Genomic DNA, 20,142 nt, shown 5'->3' on the forward strand with positions numbered 1-20,142 from the left:
TTTCTTACACCGACTTTCTGCTTGCATTTTTCTTATTTCACCAAATTTGCAAAATACTTTGAATTTTATATGCTTTCAATATTTTATATTGTTTTATCACCCTTGATGTTAATTCTGCTTAAAAAAAAGAAAAGAAAATGTGTTTCGCACAAAACAATAAATTGTTGAAATTGTTTTCTCTGTTCTATTCCATAATATTGAAGCCCGTTTCCGCCACATGAAAAAAAACGTCTCTTACTATCTCATAATTATGACTTACTATCTCATAATTATGACGTAGTATCTCATAATTATGACTTAGTATCTCATAATTATGGCTTGCTATCTCATAATTATGACTTACTATCTCATAATTATGACGTAGTATCTCATAATTATGACTTAGTATCTCATAATTATGGCTTGCTATCTCATAATTATGACTTAGTATCCCGTAATTTTGTCAGAATTATGAGATACTAAGTTATAATTATGAGATAGCAAGAGATGTTTTTTTTATGTGGCGGAAACGGGCTCCCATAATTCAAAACCATTCATCCAATCCAAATCGAATGTCACAACGGAAGTGACGTTTTTTTAAAGTAATAAATAGTAATAAAAAAATAGTAATAAAAAATCTGAGCAACTGCGGAAGTGAGACGAGAAAGACGAGGTCGAAATTACTGGTAAGTTTGAGCAAGTAATGTCTTTATTTTTAACACTCATTAAATTGCAACAATCATGAAGCTAGCTATGTAGCATTAAGCCTTTTATTTAACAATAAATAGTTAAATGAAACGTCGCCTAAACTTTGCATCCGACACGTTAACGTGCCTGTACCATTTCACTTCCGGTCACGTGATGCGTTTTAATGCGCTTCTCAGCCACAGAACGATTACACCATTAAAAATAATTCGTCTCTATAAATTCAAAAACATTGTAAACCTGATTAAAAAAAAAAAAAAGAGTCTAAACTCAGTTCCGGAATCTGGAATCAGTGTTGTGACGTGATGGCCGCTTGTGGAACTGTATCAACGAAAGTTCCGTGTTTGGGCGCGGGATGATGACGTCATGGTATTACGCTGCGGGGGGAAACTCAACAGCACCTTTGTTTAAGATTGTAGCGATGGGCAAGATGAAGCCACAGACATCTATCGATCAGCTGTGACTGAGGCTTTATGGACAATGGTACCGGCGGAAAAGGTCCGAAGCTTCGGTGGCAGCGCCATCTGGTGGAAAACTGAAGCCATAGCAACCTCCCAAAGAACAGTCCCCATCCCAGAACAGACTGCCGGCTCATTCAAGTGTTTTATTCCATAAATTCGAAAGTACAACGAAAATATTTACTGCCAATAAATAAAATAATGCAGGCACTTTAAATGATGGAAAGATGAAAGGATAGAAATGGTTTAAAGTGTGCAGGCTGGACCGGGAGGAGGAAACTAAAGTACCAGGTGTGCTCTGTGATGGGAGAGAGTAGAGGATGAAGGGAAAGGTCTGAATCTATATTCTCTTTTGGGATCCTTTTTTTCTTAATTCTCTCATTTTTATTGACGAGTGTTCAAAGTCATTTTCCTATTGGTTCTGATCTATTCTCTTTTAGTTTGAAGGACTCGTCAAATATTCATCATTCGTACACAATAAAAACTGGTAGATAATGATCAATTGAAGGCGATGCCTCTCTCTCTCTCTCTCGCCCTCTTTCCCTTCAGTCCTCCCCCACTCAATCCTTACCGTGCGCTAAACTCCTGAGAGCAGATCAGAAAACGAGCCCCATTAAAGCCATTAGCTTCTTCTGCTCCGTCCAGCTTCATTGATTGAACTGATCGGGTCCGTGGTTCTTCCAAGGGTCCGGAGGCAACAGCCTGAGGGAGGTCAAGCAAACATCCGCCCAGAGGAGGTGGGGTGGAGCTCTCACATGGCGTTCACCGCTCTGAGTCCTGCCGAGTTGAGGCTGATGATAAGGCAGGAAGATCCCAGGATCAGATCCACATCTGGATTAGCGAGCGGTAAGAACCCGTGCTTCGCCTGTGGGACTGTTGGGAAGCTACCAGGAACAGAGGCTTCCATTTTGGTGATGATCCAGAAGAGATCCTGGATTCTGGATCACTTTGACATTTTCGCTCATCAATGGAGCTTCAAAATGTGTTCCTCAATATCTCTGTTGATTATCGACCGATGTTTATGAGGGGGGGGGGGGGGGGGGCTCTATCTCACCACCGTATTTCATCCTGATTGGATCCAGAATGCGGATACTCTCCCAATCTGGATTTTCCCATTAACTTATAATGGAGGCTTTTTCAAAGTCAAAACCTGCATTCAACTCACTCACCAAAAACCAGAGACATGAAGGGGTCCGATCTGAACCGTCACGAGACGTGTCTTCTGGGTCCGGTCCAGAATGAGGTCAGGAACATTAAAGACATCTGTGAGGGTTGCTATGGCGACTGCAGGTTGATTTGGGTCGTGGACTTGGGACGCACCTGTTCCACGTCTCACCTGATCAGCTCCGGCCTCTCTGGACAGTTCTCTGCCAGAACGTCCTCTCTGGTTCCTCAGGGTTTTCAGGTTCTCCCGTTCTGTGTGTCTTCCCAGATTCCCTTGTTCTGTCTTTAATACCTCAGGAAACAGGTCCAGGGTTTTTGGACCCTTTCAATAATCTCTCTCTGATTACTCCACAAAGGAGGTTCTGGTTCTGCTGCCTTCACGGTTTGTTGCGTATTCAGAAGCTCTGGATCTATAGATCCGGAATAATCCGCCATTACTGAAAGTGTTGCTTTTAATGACATTGACGTGAATCCAAATGTTAAACGTTTATTTTTCATGGTTAAGGGATCTAAGATTCTAGATAAACTCGGACCGTTATATTTGGTTTCTGTTCCTCCAGACGCCAGCCGGTCCCGATTTTGTTGGTTAGGGATGAGGGTTGGATCATTTATCCTGATCAGTTCCCCAGCTGTTGACTTATTGACGTTATTGAATACCCGCTCAGACACAAGTCGTGTTTCAATGTCCGACCCCCTCGAGCTAAAAGATGCCAAACTATTTCTTTTCTCGTATTAATTGTGCGTGTTTGTGCGTCGCAGGATTCCAGCAGGCTAACGTTGCAATCCTTCCCGACCATCTGGCCGATGACTTTAATGTCTTCTGTGACAAAAACCCCGGCGCGCTGCCGCTCCTTTATCGCAGTCGATCTGGAGAGACTTCCTGTCCGCCGCTTGCTAAAGACACTGACATAAGGTAGGACGCAAAACGCACAAACACACACGCTTTCTATCAATGTTTGACATCATGCATTGAGAATCGAGGCCCAGAGTCCAAAGTGTCGTTCCTCTGGGCCAATCCGGTCCGAGCACTGACTGATGAATGAATAATGTCTCCTAAACATCAACAGGTGTCTCCTCTGTATGGGGGAGAGAACAAGCAGGTTGATTAGCATCAACTTGGCTTCGTCTCTCATTCCAGAATTTGCAGTAACAACGCATTGTGCAGTTAGCAGGAGCTAACGTAGCATTGCCAGTTTCTCCCTTGTGACGGTCTCAAACCCGGATAAGTGCAGAGACTCGCATCAGGAATGGCATCCGGAGTAAAACGTTGGCACAAGGAATTATGCAAATCAATGCAAATAAGAAAGTTAACCCACGGGACGCTGGTGGAAACGGGATTACTGTGGGTCAAAGACAGAGACGAAGAGGAGGAGGAAGACGGTGCAGACCAGGAGGACTAAGGGTGCGTTCCCACTGCGCTGTTTGCTCCCTTTAAAACGGACCAGAGTTCCTTTTCTCTGATAATCCGCTCCGTTTGGGCCAGTGGGAACGCAGACCTTTCAGCGAATTATAAATGCAGGAATCTGCTCCCAAAGGAACTGAGTCCTCTTGGCGCAGTGGGAATGCACCCTAAGACACCGTCTACCAGCAACACACAATGCAGGATTGACTTCTGTCCCCAAAATCCACAAACCCCGAACCACACCTGGGTGTAACAACAAAACAGCTCACCTGAGGGTGGGGGGGGCAACAACCCTTTACTTTATGGATGCTAATGACTCCACGGGATTCGTTAGTCAGGTTTCAAGGAATCAAGGAATCCAACACTTGCAGGAAAAGAATGAGATTTTCACTCTGGAGGCGTATAAGGAACACAGTCATTCAAACAATCGACAATTGTATGTCATGACTGGCAGGGAGTCTGATTGCCTTGGTGGTTTCGGCCCCTTCTTTGTTTCTTTGTTTCCTGCTTCAACAAGAGTACAAGTATCTAAACGCTCTAGCAGTCTCTCAGAACTGGATGAGAGATGAAACGTCTTTAGTCAAACTTGAACCAGTCCAGTTGACTCTTCTCGCTGATAGCAACGCTGCTAGATAGTCAACGCGCGCCTGAGGTTGCCGACCCCTCCTATCGGGTGTCTCGTGATCAGAGATCTGTCTTCTCTGGACACAACATTAACATTTGAGGCCTGATTACCTCGTTACAAAAGGACCTTGTGCTACAATCCACTGTCCTTTAAAGGCTTTAGAGAGAAGAACTTCAAACTGAAACCGGTTGCCTTTAAGCAGTATAAAACTGTATACTACTGCGTATGAACTCTCATTTCTCATCTCTCCCATTAAAATGAAAAGTATATCGGAAGCTGCTTCGTAGGTGACTATGCATGTTATAATCCCTGCTGACTGCGTTCTTCCTGCGTCTTCAGGACTGATATTTCTCAGTATTGTGTGTTTGAGGAGGGTCAGCTGGTGAAAACCGTCTCCAACCTGCAGACGAGGTAATATAACTAAATCTGATTTTGTTCTCTAATAAGCATCGAGTGTTGGTTGATGTTAATATTATTGATGGAGGCTGAAGGGAAACCATCCATCATCCATCTCCCCTAAAACGTTGTTAGCTTTGATTGATAAAGCCCCGCCCACATTCCACTGCGACCGAACCCAAGGCTGCGCTGACTTTTAATTACACAGAACTCCTCGAGCGCTTTGGGTCCTTCTTTGTTGTGTGTTTTATTCTGCTTTCGGTATTTACTACGCATCGATATGATGACAACGGCTCTTTGCTGTCCTGCCAGGGTGACGTCAGAGCCGCAGGGTGTGCATCAGGGCTCGCTGTCCGACATGGTGTGTTTCTATCTGGGCTGCAGCTTTGGCTTCGAGGGCAGACTGAGGATTGCTGGCGTTCCCGTCAGGAATGTGGAGCAGGGCAAAAACGTCAGCATGTTCAAGGTACGGCAACAATGTCTGGAACGTTCTGTGCATGAAATGATTATCACAGTTTAAAAAATGTGGCTCGGAACCAGGCTAAGTTTAGAGTGTCAGAGTGTGAACGAACAAAAGCAGCCGTTCAGTTCAGTCTGATTGCTGCCTGGAAGATATCAAGATATCTAAGGTGAAGTATTACTACCTGCGTCCCATGTGAGGTAGTCTCTACACACACACAGACACACACACATACAATCTCACTGTCATCTCATCGAGTTACTTATAAAACAACTTGTAAAAAGAACACAAAGGCTCATGTCACATTCGCCAAGAAAGAGAAAAACAATCTTGCTGATTCCCAAAAAATGTTTGGGAAATATTTTGTGGCGGTTTTCCGAGATGTGCAGGTCCAAGGAGGCAGGAGCTGATCAGGTGAGATGTGGAACCGGTGCGTCCCATTACATACCAAGAGTTAAACATGGTGGCCGTGTGATGGTCTGGTCCACCTTATTGGAACGGCAATTTAAGAGCTACATTTTGTGTTCACTCGCTCCATCCGTCCGTCCGTCCGTCAGCACGCAGCCACCCTGCGGATGAAACTCATTTCGACCGCTTGTAAAGTCCACACCAAACAGTTTCAAGTCCTGGATTTGAACCCAGGACCTTTAGGCAGTGAAGCAACAGCACGGCCTCTTCTGCTGCCTGACATAAAGACAAAAGACTGTAGTCCCCTGCGTCCCGGTCGGGGTGTTCCACTGCCCTCTAGTGGTCAGAATGCGTCCCATCCCAGCTGGCGTGTTGGACGACGTTGACGTGTCTCCTGTTGTACCGCTACAGACTGCAGTCCCCTGTGTCCCTGTCGGGGTGTTCCACGGCCCTCTAGTGGTCAGCATGCGTCCCATCCCAGCTGGCGTGTTGGACGCAGCGGTGGAAATCACTCACCTGAACCCGGCTGCCCATGGAGCCCCCGTGCACATTGGAGACCCAGGTACACACAGAGACCCTCGTCTCACGCTGTCCACGCTGCAGTGACTGACGAGTGTGTCGGTTCCGTTTGTGCAGCGCTCCTCGGCATACGGGACCTGTCCAGACCCGACTGTGGGGATCCGGTAGAGATGCAGCCTGGCGATGTCCCCGTGTTCTGGGCCTGTGGGGTGACCGCTATGGAAGCCATGCTCAGCAGCAGTGAGCGACATCGTCCTGTCTTTGATGAAGTGATGAAGCACTCGCTCCTCATCCTCTGTTCTCTCTGCAGAGGTTTCTGTGGCGTTCAGCCACTCGCCAGGCTGCATGTTCCTGACTGACATCCCAGACGCCCCTCCTTCTTCCGTCCTGCCTTCGTCCACCAGCGGGGTGGACCCCCTCATCGCGGACCTCAGTCCCCAACTCATCCCCCTCTGTTTTCAGATATCCCACAATCCATTGCTGTACAGTCTGGCCTCTCGGAGGGCAGTGACGAGCATCAGACAGATGGAGATCATTATTGGAGAAGACCCAGGTGAGCAGCGAGTGATGTCATCCAGGTGATCCAGTGGGCTGCATCGACCGTTGTCTTTGGGCTGGACTAGCTGGATTAGCATGAACTCTTGTACATGTATTCTTCCTCCCCAGAGGATGAACCTGACTGTGTGCTCTGCATCAGGGAGGGGTCCGCACCTGGCTGGCTGCAGGTGGCTGTGAATTTGTCCTTCTCTGTCACCAGGTCAACGAGGGATCAGAGCTTTGATGGTTCAGGATGAACTTCTGCGCTCCTGTTTGGCACTCTCCCATGCAACCTCTGTTGCCATAACAACCGGCTTCCCAGCACACGTCAAACACAGGTACCTAAACACTAGCGATGGTAGCTAACCCTAACCCACAGCTACCTAAACACTAGCGATGGTAGCTAACCCTAACCCACAGCTACCTAAACACTAGCGATGGAACTAACCCTAACCCACAGCTACCTAAACACTAGCGATGGTAGCTAACCCTAACCCACAGGTACCTAAACACTAGCGATGGTACCTAACCCTAACCCACAGGTACCTAAACACTAGCGATGGTAGCTAACCCTAACCCACAGCTACCTAAACACTAGCGATGGAACTAACCCTAACCCACAGGTACCTAAACACTAGCGATGGTAGCTAACCCTAACCCACAGGTACCTAAACACTAGCGATGGTACCTAACCCTAACCCACAGGTACCTAAACACTAGCGATGGTACCTAACCCTAACCCACAGGTACCTAAACACTAGCGATGGTACCTAACCCTAACCCACATGTAACTAAACACTAGCGATGGTAGCTAACCCTAACCCACAGGTACCTAAACACTAGCGATGGTACCTAACCCTAACCCACATGTAACTAAACACTAGCGATGGTACCTAACCCTAACCCACATGTAACTAAACACTAGCGATGGTACCTAACCCTAACCCACAGGTACCTAAACACTAGCGATGGTACCTAACCCTAACCCACAGGTACCTAAACACTAGCGATGGTACCTAACCCTAACCCACATGTAACTAAACACTAGCGATGGTACCTAACCCTAACCCACAGGTACCTAAACACTAGCGATGGTACCTAACCCTAACCCACAGGTACCTAAACACTAGCGATGGTACCTAACCCTAACCCACATGTAACTAAACACTAGCGATGGTAGCTAACCCTAACCCACAGGTACCTAAACACTAGCGATGGTACCTAACCCTAACCCACATGTAACTAAACACTAGCGATGGTAGCTAACCCTAACCCACAGGTAACTAAACACTAGCGATGGTAGCTAACCCTAACCCACAGGTACCTAAACACTAGCGATGGTACCTAACCCTAACCCACATGTAACTAAACACTAGCGATGGTAGCTAGTGGAAACATCACAGGCGGTCCAATGGTTGCTTTGTCGTGCACAGCTAAACCAGAATTATGGAGCATTTCTAAACCATCCATCCATCCATCGATACACCCATCCACCCATCCATCCATCGATACATCCATCCATCGATACACCCATCCACCCATCCAGCCATCGATACATCCATCCATCGATACACCCATCGATACATCCATCCATCGATACACCCATCCACCCATCCATCCATCCATCCATCCATCCGTCTCAAACTTAAAGGATTTTTACAGATTCTGCTGCTAAAACACTGAATTCATTGAAATAATACCCAGAAAATCAAATATATAATCGTTGATGTTGTTTCCCTTTAGTCCTCCGGATGAGACTGATGGCCTGCCAGGCGCTATTGCCATGGCAACCATGCTGCTGTCACTAGGGAAACGGGTGACAATGATCACAGACAAGAGAGCGTTGGACATGAACCGAGCCATCATCGATGAGGCTGTGGGCTCAGGTGGGATAAAGTTTACCATCCAACACAAGACAGAAAACACGAACAAAGTTTTACATCCAACACAAGACAGAAAAACGAATAACGTTTTACATCCAAAACACAAGACAGAAAAAACAAACGTTAGTTTTTAAAGCGAACGCTTCTGCTTTCTGTTTTGTTCTCAGGTGTGCTGAAAGCTGCAATCCCATTGGTCACCTTCGAAGACGGCGGCCCGGACTCAGCTCTGCATTTCTTGTGTCACCATGGCGACCCCAGCAAGCCCAGGTTAGCTGAGCGACTTTGTGTGTTTGCAGGAGAGATGACGACACATTCTTTCATGTTATTTTTCTTTAATCCTCAGAACTGCTTTGATTTTCTTCTTTAGAACTTTCCATTTCGGGTATTTTCGTTTTGCACGCCGTCCAATGAAATGTTCCGATCTGGAGTAATCCGTTCATGTTCAGTGTCGAGCATCGCCTCACGTAGAGGTGACATGTCTGTAATACCAGGTATGACCATCTGGTGGCGATAGAGCGCAGTGGGCGTGCAGAAGACGGGAATTACTACAACATGAGAGGAATAAACATCAAACATCTGGTGGATCCCATCGATGATTTGTTTGTTGCTGCCAAGGATGTAGCAGGAATCGGCACCACGGGTAGGCAGAACTATTCTCACAAATAACAGGCATGTTCTGAATGTTCTGCGTGTCCTGCATGTCCTGCGTGTCCTGCATGTCCTGCATGTTCTACATGTCCTGCATGTTCTGCATGTTCTGCCTGTCCTGCATGTCCTGCGTGTCCTGCATGTTCTGCATGTCCTTCATGTCCTTCATGTGCTGCATGTCCTGCGTGTGCTGCATGTGCTGCATGTCCTGCGTGTTCTGCATGTCCTGCATGTTCTGCATGTTCTGCCTGTCCTGCGTGTCCTGCGTGTTCTGCATGTTCTACATGTCCTGCATGTTCTACGTGTCCTGCGTGCTCTGCATGTTCTGCATGTTCTGCATGTTCTACATGTCCTGCATATTCTGCATGTCCTGCATGTTCTGCGTGTTCTGCGTGTCCTGCGTGTCCTGCGTGTCCTGCATGTCCTGCATGTCCTTCGTGTCCTGCATGTCCTGCATGTCCTGCGTGTTCTGCATGTCCTGCATGTTCTGCGTGTTCTGCATGTCCTGCATGTCCTGCATGTCCTGCGTGTCCCGCGTGTTCTGCGTGTCCTGCGTGTCCTGCATGTTCTGCATGTCCTGCGTGTCCCGCGTGTTCTGCATGTCCTGCGTGTCCTGCATGTTCTGTGTGTCCTGCATGTTCTGCATGTCCTGCATGTCCTGCATGTCCTGCATGTCCTGCGTGTCCTGCATGTTTTGCGTGTCCTGCATGTCCCGCTCCTACATCTCCTGTCTGTAATAGTCGTGTTAACGCTGCAGCCTGAAATCACCTTGTTGCCGTGATGAAGCTCTAGAAGTCTTCCTCACTGATCACAGGAACATCAAAGTGTTCAGCCAGAACGAAGCGATCGTCTGCAGGACGCTCTCAGGAACCGATGCGGCGGCGCAGAGACAGGAAGTAGTTCTGCAGGGAGTCGTCTCTGCTGCTGCGCTGACTCAGTGTATTTAGAGGAGTCCATGTTGGACTCGTGGGATGCCAGATGGACAGGAATCTAACAGAGACTGCCCTGACATGTCTCCTGCTATAATTACTAGTAGTACTAGTACTCAGCAGGTCTTCTCCGTAGGCATCGGGGCTGGAGGGAATGAGTTGGGGATGGGTCACCTGAAGGACCAGGTGAAGACCCTGATGCCCAACGGGGGTCTCATTGCCTGTGCTGTTCCTGCTGACTACGCCATCACTGCTGGTAGGAAGTAGATCCATAAGACCCGCCTCCTCCTGCTGGGGCGGAGCTTTTAAGGCCCGCCTCCATCCTTCCCTGCTGCAGGGGTGTCCAACTGGGGGGGGTACGCCGTGGCCTGTGGGCTGTACCTGCTCCACACTTGTCCCACCCACCAGCGATACAGAAGGAGGGGTCAGAGACTCGAACCCACAACCCCACAAATGCTCCAGGACTCGGCTGCAAACCTGCCATCAGTGGACAAGGTCTCTCTCTCTCCCTCTCTCTCTCACACACACACTCTTTATTGGTTTCTCTCTCCCTCTCTCTGTCTCCCTTGCTCTCTCTCTCTCACACACACACACACTCTTTATTGGTCTCTCTCTCTCTCTGTCTCTCTCTCTCTCTCTTACACACTTTTTATTGGTCTCTCTCTCTCACACACACTCTTTATTGGTCTTTCTCTCTCCCTCTCTCTTACACACTCTTTATTGTTCTCTCTCTCGCACACACACTTTATTGGTTTCTCCCTCTCTCTCTCTCACACACTCTTTATTGGTTTCTCTCTCTCTCTCTCTCTCTCTCTCTCTCTCTCTCTCTCTCTCTTACACACTCTTTATTGGTTTCTCTCTCTCTCTCTCTCACACACACTCTTTATTGGTTTCTCTCTCTTACACACTCTTTATTAGTCTCTCTCTCCTTCAGGAGGAGTCCATTCTTTCTGTTCTGGTGAGATTTGGGATGAGGAGTGGGAGAACGGGTCAGCTGGCCATGGAAGTGGACGGTTTGACCTTTGACCCCACCCACGCTGACATCATCACCAGACTGCTGGAGGTCACGCCCCCCTCTCAGAAATGACCATCAGCTGTATATTTAAATGGGGCATTGATCTCTAAAGCAACACTTTGAGCCATTCTTCAGTCAGACTCATCAACATATTAATGTTACGTACGTTTAATTAATTTCGACTAATTGTAATCGTATCTGCATCCTACTCAGTGTAATCAATTATCAAAATCTGAAACTGGAAGAGACAGAAATGTGGTTGTGACTGTGAAAGAGGAATAAAACGCTTTCTTCTCTACTTTAAAGGTCCCGTATTCTACCCTTTCTCCAGAAGTTAACGCAGTTCTGAGACACGTGTATGAAATATCTGAGCCAGTCTTTGGTCCAAACATCAAACAGATGCTGCAGGACAGCGTCCCTCATTTCTGTCTCAAACATGCTGCAGGACAGCGTCCCTCATTCCTGTCTGAAACAGATGCTGCAGGACAGCGTCCCTCATTTCTGTCTCAAACATGCTGCAGGACAGCGTCCCTCATTTCTGTCTCAAACATGCTGCAGGACAGCGTCCCTCATTTCTGTCTGAAACAGATGCTGCAGGACAGCGTCCCTTTCTTTTCTGTCTCAAACAGATGCTGCAGGACAGCGTCCCTCATTTCTGTCTCAAACAGATGCTGCAGGACAGCGTCCCTTTCTTTTCTGTCTCAAACAGATTCTGCAGGACAGCGTCCCTCATTTCTGTCTCAAACAGATGCTGCAGGAAAGCGTCCCTCATTCCTGTCTCAAACAGATGCTGCAGGACAGCGTTCCTCATTTCTGTCTCAAACAGATGCTGCAGGACAGCGTCCCTCATTTCTGTCTCAAACAGATGCTGCAGGACAGCGTCCCTCATTCCTGTCTCAAACAGATGCTGCAGGACAGCGTCCCTCATTTCTGTCTCAAACAGATGCTGCAGGACAGCGTCCCTCATTCCTGTCTCAAACAAGTGCTGCAGGACAGCGTCCCTCTTTTCTGTCTCTAACAGATGCTGCAGGAGAGCGTCCCTCATTTCTGTCTCAAACAGATGGTGCAGGACAGCGTCCCTCATTTCTGTCTCAAACAGATGGTGCAGGACAGCGTCCCTCTTTTCTGTCTCAAACAGGTGCTGCAGGACAGCGTCCCTCATTTCTGTCTCAAACAGGTGCTGCAGGACAGCGTCCCTCATTTCTGTCTCAAACAGATGCTGCAGCACAGTGTCCCTCATTTCTGTCTCAAACAGATGCTGCAGGACAGCGTCCCTCATTTCTGTCTCAAACAGATGCTGCAGGACAGCGTCCCTCATTTCTGTCTCAAACAGATGCTGCAGGACAGCGTCCCTCATTTCTGTCTCAAACAGATGCTGCAGGACAGCGTCCCTCATTTCTGTCTCAAACAGATGCTGCAGGACAACGTCCCTCATTTCTTTCTCAAACAGATGCTGCAGGACAGTGTCTCTCATTTGTGGTAATGTTCGCCGGAATATTACCACAAAAAATACTCTTGATCCACTCTGCTCTTCTTCTCCGACTCCTGCAGGAGACAGAGGGAGAGTGTTCTACACACACACCTACACGTTATGGAGTGATACGTACCGGTGCTGTGCTTCACCATAGTATTATAGTCAGGAGCCACGCGGAGTGATACGTACCGGTGCTGCGCTTCACCATAGTATTATGGCGCGCTGACGAAGTGGAGTTCCAAATCAAGGCTGCCGGTCCCGCAGCAGAACACGGGAATCGAGCAGCGGCGAGAGAATCCAGCATTAATGAATCAATGGAGGAAGAGGAGGAAGCAAGAAGAAGATCTGCAGCAACTCGGCTCCTGAGATCTGCGACTCCGTGCGCTCCGATCTCACCGATACGGTCTAAACCCAAGTGAAGCTAGCTAACTAGCTAACTAGCTTATCATCATCATCCCGGGTGGATTAACCAAAGAACTCCAACCGTTCAACGTTAAACTGCGAGCTGCGTGGGAGCGCTGGACGACAGGAGACCACAGTTCCACTCAGAGTGGAAGGCAGCGCAGCGCCACAGTTTGTGAATGGAGTGGAGCTGCTTGGGCTAACTGTCTGCTAGCATTGTTGTTCGAGCCTTCGCAGAAGCCGGCATCATTTCTGAGGCGCCGCACGGCACGGAAATGTTTGACGGAGATCTAGCGCAGCTGTTCAATACAGAAACAGAGGATGAGGACTTTGATGGGTTTCGCACCTATCATGCCTGCGCCTTTTGAGCCTATGTATGTTTAAAATACCGAAAAAGCAGCCGGTTTACTGCAGAGCAGGAGGTGATTGGGAAGCTAAATGTTACCTGAGGAGGAACCAAAGGAAAAACAGACTTAACGGTGAAAACTGCTGACTGGGATCCCAGGCTCAACGTAAATCAGTCCACTTTTATGTCTCAAAGTTTCTCCCTGCAAAGTGTGATGTAAACGTACATTACTATGAATACTGAAAGCATTCTTTGTAATCATACCGAAGCCGGGAGCGTTTTCCTCGGCGTGTTGTGGATATTTAAAGCCTTCATTACAGGCAGAAAGCAGACGGCACAGGAGAAGAGAAGAAACAGCAGAGATGGGCATCAAAGCTCCTTTGCATGACCATCATAATCTCCAAAAAGCAGTTCTGTACAGTGAGACTAACGTATTCTGTGTGACGCTTGCATGCTCTCCCTGGTTCAGTGTCGTCTCCTTTCGGGTTTAACAACTTTCTTCCACAGTCAAACATAAGTACAGAAGACATCACAAGAACATTAGCATCAGGTGTGGATCCACAGACGTGTATGAGCAGCAGTAAAGCTGCTGACACCTGAGTGGGATCATCTGTGTTTAGTCAATTTATATACACAACTAGGGGCGTAACGGCACACTAAAATGTAATTTACGTTCAGTTCAATGAATGTTTGGCACAAAAAAAGGCAGGAAAAATGAATGAAAATGCTTTTATTTTTAAAAATGCAAACAATAGAATTTGTATATATACATTAAAGCGACCCATTTGGGAGATATTTCAAATAAAATAGACTGAGTTTTCCCAAACTATTGTATTGCAGCAATTTAAAAATCCTAATAAAATCCTAAATAAACATTTGAACTGGCAGCAACAGCCTGAATATGACAAATGTAACTACTACTACTACTACTAGTACCACTAACTAAACAAGCTTAAAGTTTTGGGCTAGAAAGGTTAACTTCTCCACATTTTCTGTCGACACACAACTGTGGATTTCTCCACTTGCCTTAGTCCGTCGGTAACTTTAACAGGGAAGCCAAAGTGTTCCCGAACAGGAGAGTGTAGTGAGGTGGGCGGGGCTTCCACCTCAGGCTTCTCACTTGCATTGGCCAGGATGCCATTGGTCCCGCCTGCAAGCTTCCAATGCGCCTCCCTCTCAGTCAATGGTGTCCGACACTCAGGCGTCCGTGCGGAAACTCGCCCAGGACTTTAGTTTTGCACGGAAATGCACAAAACTGAAACAATACACAATTGAACCGAACCGAACATGCAGAACTGAAACGGTTCAATGCATTCCGTAAACCGTGACACCCCGAAACACAACATAGTGTTTCCACAGATCTTTCAACTCCACTTCTCGTCAGTGTGGGCACATTTTCTGTCATGTGTCCCACGTTTGATCAATTTAAGGCTTCTCATCTGTGTGGGTTCTCATGTGGACTTTCAAAGTACACCTTTTTTTAAAATGCTTCCCACATGTTTTACAACTGTAAGGCTTCTCACCTGTGTGGCTTCTCATGTGGATTTTCAATTCAGAATGTTGTCTGAACAGTTTCCCACATGTGTCACAACTGTATGGTTTCTCACCTGTGTGAATTCTCATGTGGACTGTCAACTCATCTTTTCATCTAAAATCATTCCCACACGTGTTACAACTGTAACGCTTCTCCCCTGTGTGGATACTCATGTGGACCTTTAATTTACCACTCGAGCTAAGCAGTTTCCCACATGTGTTACAACTGTAAGGCTTCTCATCTGTGTGGGTTCTCATGTGGACTTTCAAAGTACGCCTTTGTTTAAAATGCTTCCCACATGTTTTACAACTGTAAGGCTTCCCACCTGTGTGGGTTCTCATGTGGACTGTCAAATGATCTTTAGTCTAAAAAGTTTCCCACATGTTTTACAACTGTAAGGCTTCTCACCTGTGTGGGTTCTCATGTGGCCTGTCAAATGATTTTTTTGTCTAAAATGTTTCCCACATGTTTTACAACTGTAAGGCTTCTCACCTGTGTGGGTTCTCATGTGGTCTGTCAATAGATTACTCCGTCTAAAATGCTTCCCACATGTGTTACAACTGTAAGGCTTCTCACCTGTGTGGGTTCTCATGTGGTCTGTCAATAGATTACTCCGTCTAAAATGCTTCCCACATGTGTTACAACTGTAAGGCTTCTCACCTGTGTGGGTTCTCATGTGGACTTTCAAAGTACACCTTTGTTTAAAATGCTTCCCACATGTTTTACAACTGTAAGGCTTCCCACCTGTGTGGGTTCTCATGTGGACTGTCAAATGGCTACTCACTCTAAAATGCTTCCCACATGTTTTACAACTGTAAGGCTTCCCACCCGTGTGGGTTCTCATGTGGACTGTCAATTGGTCATTGTGTCTAAAATGTGTCCCACATGTGTCACAACTGTAAGGCTTCCCACCTGTGTGAATTTTCATGTGGCCTGTCAACTGATCTTTTAGTCTAAAATGTTTCCCACACGTGTTACAACTGTAAGGCATCTCCCCTGTGTGGATACTCATGTGGCCTGTCAATCTACCACTTGAGGCAAACAGTTTCCCACATGTGTCACAACTGTATGGTTTCTCACCTGTGTGAATTCTCATGTGGACTGTCAACTCATCTTTTCATCTAAAATCATTCCCGCACGTGTTACAACTGTAAGGCTTCTCACCTGTGTGGGTTCTCATGTGGTCTGTCAATAGATTACTCCGTCTAAAATGCTTCCCACATGTGTTACAACTGTAAGGCTTCTCACCTGTGCGGGTTGTCATGTGGACTTTCAAAGTACACCTTTGTTTAAAATGCTTCCCACATGTTTTACAACTGTAAGGCTTCTCACCTGTGTGGGTTCTCATGTGGTCTGTCAATAGATTACTCAGTCTAAAATGCTTCCCACATGTGTTACAACTGTAAGGCTTCTCACCTGTGTGGGTTCTCATGTGGTCTGTCAATAGATTACTCCGTCTAAAATGTTTCCCACATGATTTACAACTGTAAGGCTTCTCACCTGTGTGGGTTCTCATGTGGTCTGTCAATAGATTACTCCGTCTAAAATGCTTCCCACGTGTTACAACTGTAAGGCTTCCCACCTGTGTGGGGTCTCATGTGGACTGTCAAATGATCTTTAGTCTAAAAAGTTCCCCACATGTTTTACAACTGTAAGGCTTCTCACCTGTGTGAATTTTCATGTGGCCATTCAACTGATCTTTTAGTCTAAAATGTTTCCCACACGTGTTACAACTGTAAGGCTTCTCCCCTGTGTGGATACTCATGTGGCCTGTCAATCTACCACTTGAGGCAAACAGTTTCCCACATGTTTTACAACTGTAATGCTTCTCACCTGTGTGGATTCTCATGTGGCCTGTCAATCTACCACTTGAGGCAAACAGTTTCCCACATGTTTTACAACTGTAAGGCTTCCCACCTGTGTGGGTTCTTATGTGGACTGTCAAATGATCTTTAGTCTAAAAGGTTTCCCATATGTTTTACAACTGTAAGGCTTCTCACCTGTGTGGGTTCTCATGTGGCCTGTCAAATGATTTTTTTGTCTAAAGTGTTTCCCACATGTTTTACAACTGTAAGGCTTCTCACCTCTGTGGGTTCTCATGTGGACTTTCAAAGTACACCTTTGTTTAAAATGCTTCCCACATGTTTTACAACTGTAAGGCTTCCCACCCGTGTGGGTTCTCATGTGGACTGTCAATTGGTGATTATGTCTAAAATGTGTCCCACATGTGTCACAACTGTAAGGCTTCCCACCTGTGTGAATTTTCATGTGGCCTGTCAACTGATCTTTTAGTCTAAAATGTTTCCCACACGTGTTACAACTGTAAGGCTTCTCCCCTGTGTGGATGCTCATGTGGCCTGTCAATCTACCACTTGAGGCAAACAGTTTCCCACATGTGTCACAACTGTATGGTTTCTCACCTGTGTGAATTCTCATGTGGACTGTCAACTCATCTTTTTGTCTAAAATCATTCCCACCCGTGTTACAACTGTACGGCTTCTCCCCTGTGTGGATACTCATGTGGACCTTTAATTTACCACTTGAGCTAAACAGTTTCCCACATGTGTTACAACTGTAAGGCTTCTCATCTGTGTGGGTTCTCATGTGGACTTTCAAAGTACACCTTTGTTTAAAATGCTTCCCACATGTTTTACAACTGTAAGGCTTCCCACCTGTGTGGGTTCTCATGTGGACTGTCAAATGATCTTTAGTCTAAAAGGTTTCCCATATGTTTTACAACTGTAAGGCTTCTCACCTGTGTGGGTTCTCATGTGGACTTTCAAAGTACACCTTTGTTTAAAATGCTTCCCACATGTTTTACAACTGTAAGGCTTCCCACCCGTGTGGGTTCTCATGTGGACTGTCAATTGGTGATTATGTCGAAAATGTGTCCCACATGTGTCTCAACTGTAAGGCTTCCCACCTGAGTGAATTTTCATGTGGCCGGTCAACTGATCTTTTAGTCTAAAATGTTTCCCACAAGTGTTACAACTGTAAGGCTTCTCCCCTGTGTGGATACTCATGTGGCCTGTCAATCTACCACTTGAGGCAAACAGTTTCCCACATGTGTCACAACTGTATGGTTTCTCACCTGTGTGAATTCTCATGTGGACTGTCAACTCATCTTTTCGTCTAAAATCATTCCCACACGTGTTACAACTGTAAGGCTTCTCCCCTGTTTGGATACTCATGTGGACCTTTAATTTACCACTCGAGCTAAGCAGTTTCCCACATGTGTTACAACTGTAAGGCTTCTCACCTGTGTGGGTTCTCATGTGGCCTGTCAAATGATTTTTTTGTCTAAAATGCTTCCCACATGTGTTACAACTGTAAGGCTTCTCACCTGTGTGGGTTTTCATGTGGACTGTCAAATGGCTACTCACTCTAAAATGCTTCCCACATGTTTTACAACTGTAAGGCTTCTCACCTGTGTGGGTTCTCATGTGGTCTGTCAATAGATTACTCCGTCTAAAATGCTTCCCACATGTGTTACAACTGTAAGGCTTCTCACCTGTGTGGGTTCTCATGTGGACTGTCAAATGGCTACTCACTCTAAAATGCTTCCCACATGTTTTGCAACTGTAAGGCTTCCCACCTGTGTGGGTTCTCATTTGGACTGTCAATTGGTGATTATGTCTAAAATGTGTCCCACATGTGTCACAACTGTAAGGCTTCCCACCTGTGTGAATTTTCATGTGGCCTGTCAACTGATATTTTAGTCTAAAATGTTTCCCACATGTTTTACAACTGTAAGGCTTCTCACCTGTGTGGATTCTCATGTGGACTTTCAATTTATAACTTGAGGTAAACAGTTTCCCACATGTTTTACAACTGTAAGGTTTCTCACCTGTGTGGGTTCTCATGTGGCCTGTCAAATGTTTTTTTTGTCTAAAATGTTTCCCACATGTTTTACAACTGTAAGGCTTCTCACCTGTGTGGGTTCTCATGTGTTCTTTACAGCCTCTTTTTGTAGTGAAAGCTTTGCTACATGTTGTGCAAACATATGGTCTCCCTCTCCTGGTATCTCTGCTGTGGGATTGAAGTGTCTCTTCACGTGTTTCACCTCTCTCATCATGGCTCGCAGATACATGACAGCCGTTAGACAACAGCAGCTGCTCAACATCTGCTGCTCCTACGACAGAGCAAATAACAGGCATGTTGTCTGCAGACTCTTCCAACGCTGCATCTTCTTCAGGTTTCATGTACAGAGTCTGATCATCACTGTGGTCATAGTGGAGTCAACATGAAGGTTTCAGTCTCCTGCTTCAGTCCAAGCCGCTCTCTCTCCTGACTGGTGGGGCTTCTTCTTTCTCCTCTTTCACACAGGGAGGCTCAGGCTCCTCTTTGACCACACTGGAGTGCATCTCCTGCTGACAGAGCTGCTGATCAGCAGGAACCTCCTCCTCCTCCTCCTTACAGACACGTTGCTGTGGACGGTCTGGAGGACAGACAGAGAACAGAAGGAATTGGACTCTACTGTGAGGCAACAAATGTAGACATGCAATGAAATTAGAAGCAGCCCATCGGTGGAGTTTGCCGGGGGGCATTGCATTTAGTCTAAAATGGGCCCAATACAATAGTCCTCTAGCTCTTCCGGGGGGATCCCGAGGCGTTTCCAGGCCAGCCGAGAGACATAGTCTCTCCAACGTGTCCTGGGTCTTCCCCGTGGTCTCCTCCCGGTGGGACGTGCCCATAACACCTCACCAGGGAGGCGTTCAGGAGGCATCCTGAATAGATGCCCGAGCCACCTCATCTGGCTCCTCTCAACGCGGAGGAGCAGCGGCTCTACTCCGAGCTCCTCCCGGATGACTGAGCTTCTCACCCTATCTCTAAGGGAGAGCCCAGCCCCCCTACGGAGGAAGCTCATTTCAGCCGCTTGTACCCGGGATCTCGTTCTTTCGGTCACTACCCAAAGCTCGTGACCATAGATGAGGGTCGGAGAACGGAGATCGACCGGTAATCGAGAACTTGGCCCTTCCGGTTCAGCGCTCTCTTTACCATGACGGATCTGTGCACTGATCCGTCTGTCGATCTCCCGCTCCATCCTTCCCTCACTTGTGAACAAGACCCCGAGGTACTTGAACTCCTCCACTTGGGGCAGGATCTCCTCCCCGACCTGGAGGGTGCACTCCACCCTTTGCGTCTGGGTGTGGCCTTGCTCTCCACCTCGTCCATGTACAAGTTGGCTACCATCAGAGATACCGGTGAGCCCGTGGCACCGCCATGTTCCTGCCGCAGTGACGTGCGGTGAGGTTCGT

General features: G+C 46.9%; 2 protein-coding genes and 1 pseudogene across 2 annotated transcripts; 1 reads left to right on the forward strand and 2 right to left on the reverse strand.

Annotated features, from left to right (window-relative positions):
- Positions 1 to 637: 637 nt before the first annotated feature.
- LOC137907498 (D-glutamate cyclase, mitochondrial-like) lies at positions 638 to 11,358 on the forward strand. Its single transcript, XM_068751839.1, has 15 exons — positions 638 to 665; positions 1,828 to 1,988; positions 3,066 to 3,219; positions 4,673 to 4,744; positions 5,042 to 5,195; positions 6,009 to 6,159; positions 6,234 to 6,356; positions 6,427 to 6,669; positions 6,874 to 6,991; positions 8,397 to 8,539; positions 8,704 to 8,803; positions 9,028 to 9,176; positions 10,250 to 10,369; positions 10,451 to 10,608; positions 11,048 to 11,358. Exons 2-15 carry the CDS (start codon positions 1,898 to 1,900, stop codon positions 11,198 to 11,200), a joined length of 1,929 nt encoding a protein of 642 aa, XP_068607940.1. The 5' UTR covers positions 638 to 665; positions 1,828 to 1,897; the 3' UTR covers positions 11,201 to 11,358.
- Positions 11,359 to 14,775: 3,417 nt separating this feature from the next.
- Positions 14,776 to 16,400, reverse strand: LOC137907826 (zinc finger protein 135-like; annotated as a pseudogene).
- Positions 16,401 to 17,552: 1,152 nt separating this feature from the next.
- LOC137907502 (zinc finger protein ZFP2-like) lies at positions 17,553 to 18,831 on the reverse strand. Its single transcript, XM_068751843.1, has 2 exons — positions 18,144 to 18,831; positions 17,553 to 18,059 (listed from the first exon to the last, which is right to left on the reverse strand). The coding sequence occupies exons 1-2, from the start codon at positions 18,829 to 18,831 to the stop codon at positions 17,788 to 17,790; spliced, it is 960 nt and encodes a 319-aa protein (XP_068607944.1). The 3' UTR covers positions 17,553 to 17,787.
- Between the last annotated feature and the right edge of the window lie 1,311 nt (positions 18,832 to 20,142).

This window comes from Brachionichthys hirsutus, chromosome 18 (genome assembly GCF_040956055.1).
Source record: "Brachionichthys hirsutus isolate HB-005 chromosome 18, CSIRO-AGI_Bhir_v1, whole genome shotgun sequence".
NCBI lineage: Eukaryota > Metazoa > Chordata > Actinopteri > Lophiiformes > Brachionichthyidae > Brachionichthys > Brachionichthys hirsutus.

Excerpts from the sequence above, each read along its gene's own strand:
- LOC137907498 (XM_068751839.1), top strand. The coding sequence starts at position 1,898 with ATGGCGTTCACCGCTCTGAGTCCTGCCGAGTTGAGGCTGATGATAAGG. Across the intron at positions 6,160-6,233 it reads CGTGCACATTGGAGACCCAG|CGCTCCTCGGCATACGGGAC; the intron begins GTACACACAGAG and ends CCGTTTGTGCAG. Across the intron at positions 6,670-6,873 it reads CATTATTGGAGAAGACCCAG|GTCAACGAGGGATCAGAGCT; the intron begins GTGAGCAGCGAG and ends CTCTGTCACCAG.
- LOC137907502 (XM_068751843.1), bottom strand. The coding sequence starts at position 18,831 with ATGAGAACCCACACAGGTGAGAAGCCTTACAGTTGTAAAACATGTGGG. Across the intron at positions 18,060-18,143 it reads CCACATGAGAACCCACACAG|GGGAGAAGCCTTACAGTTGT; the intron begins GTGAGAAGCCTT and ends GTATCCAAACAG.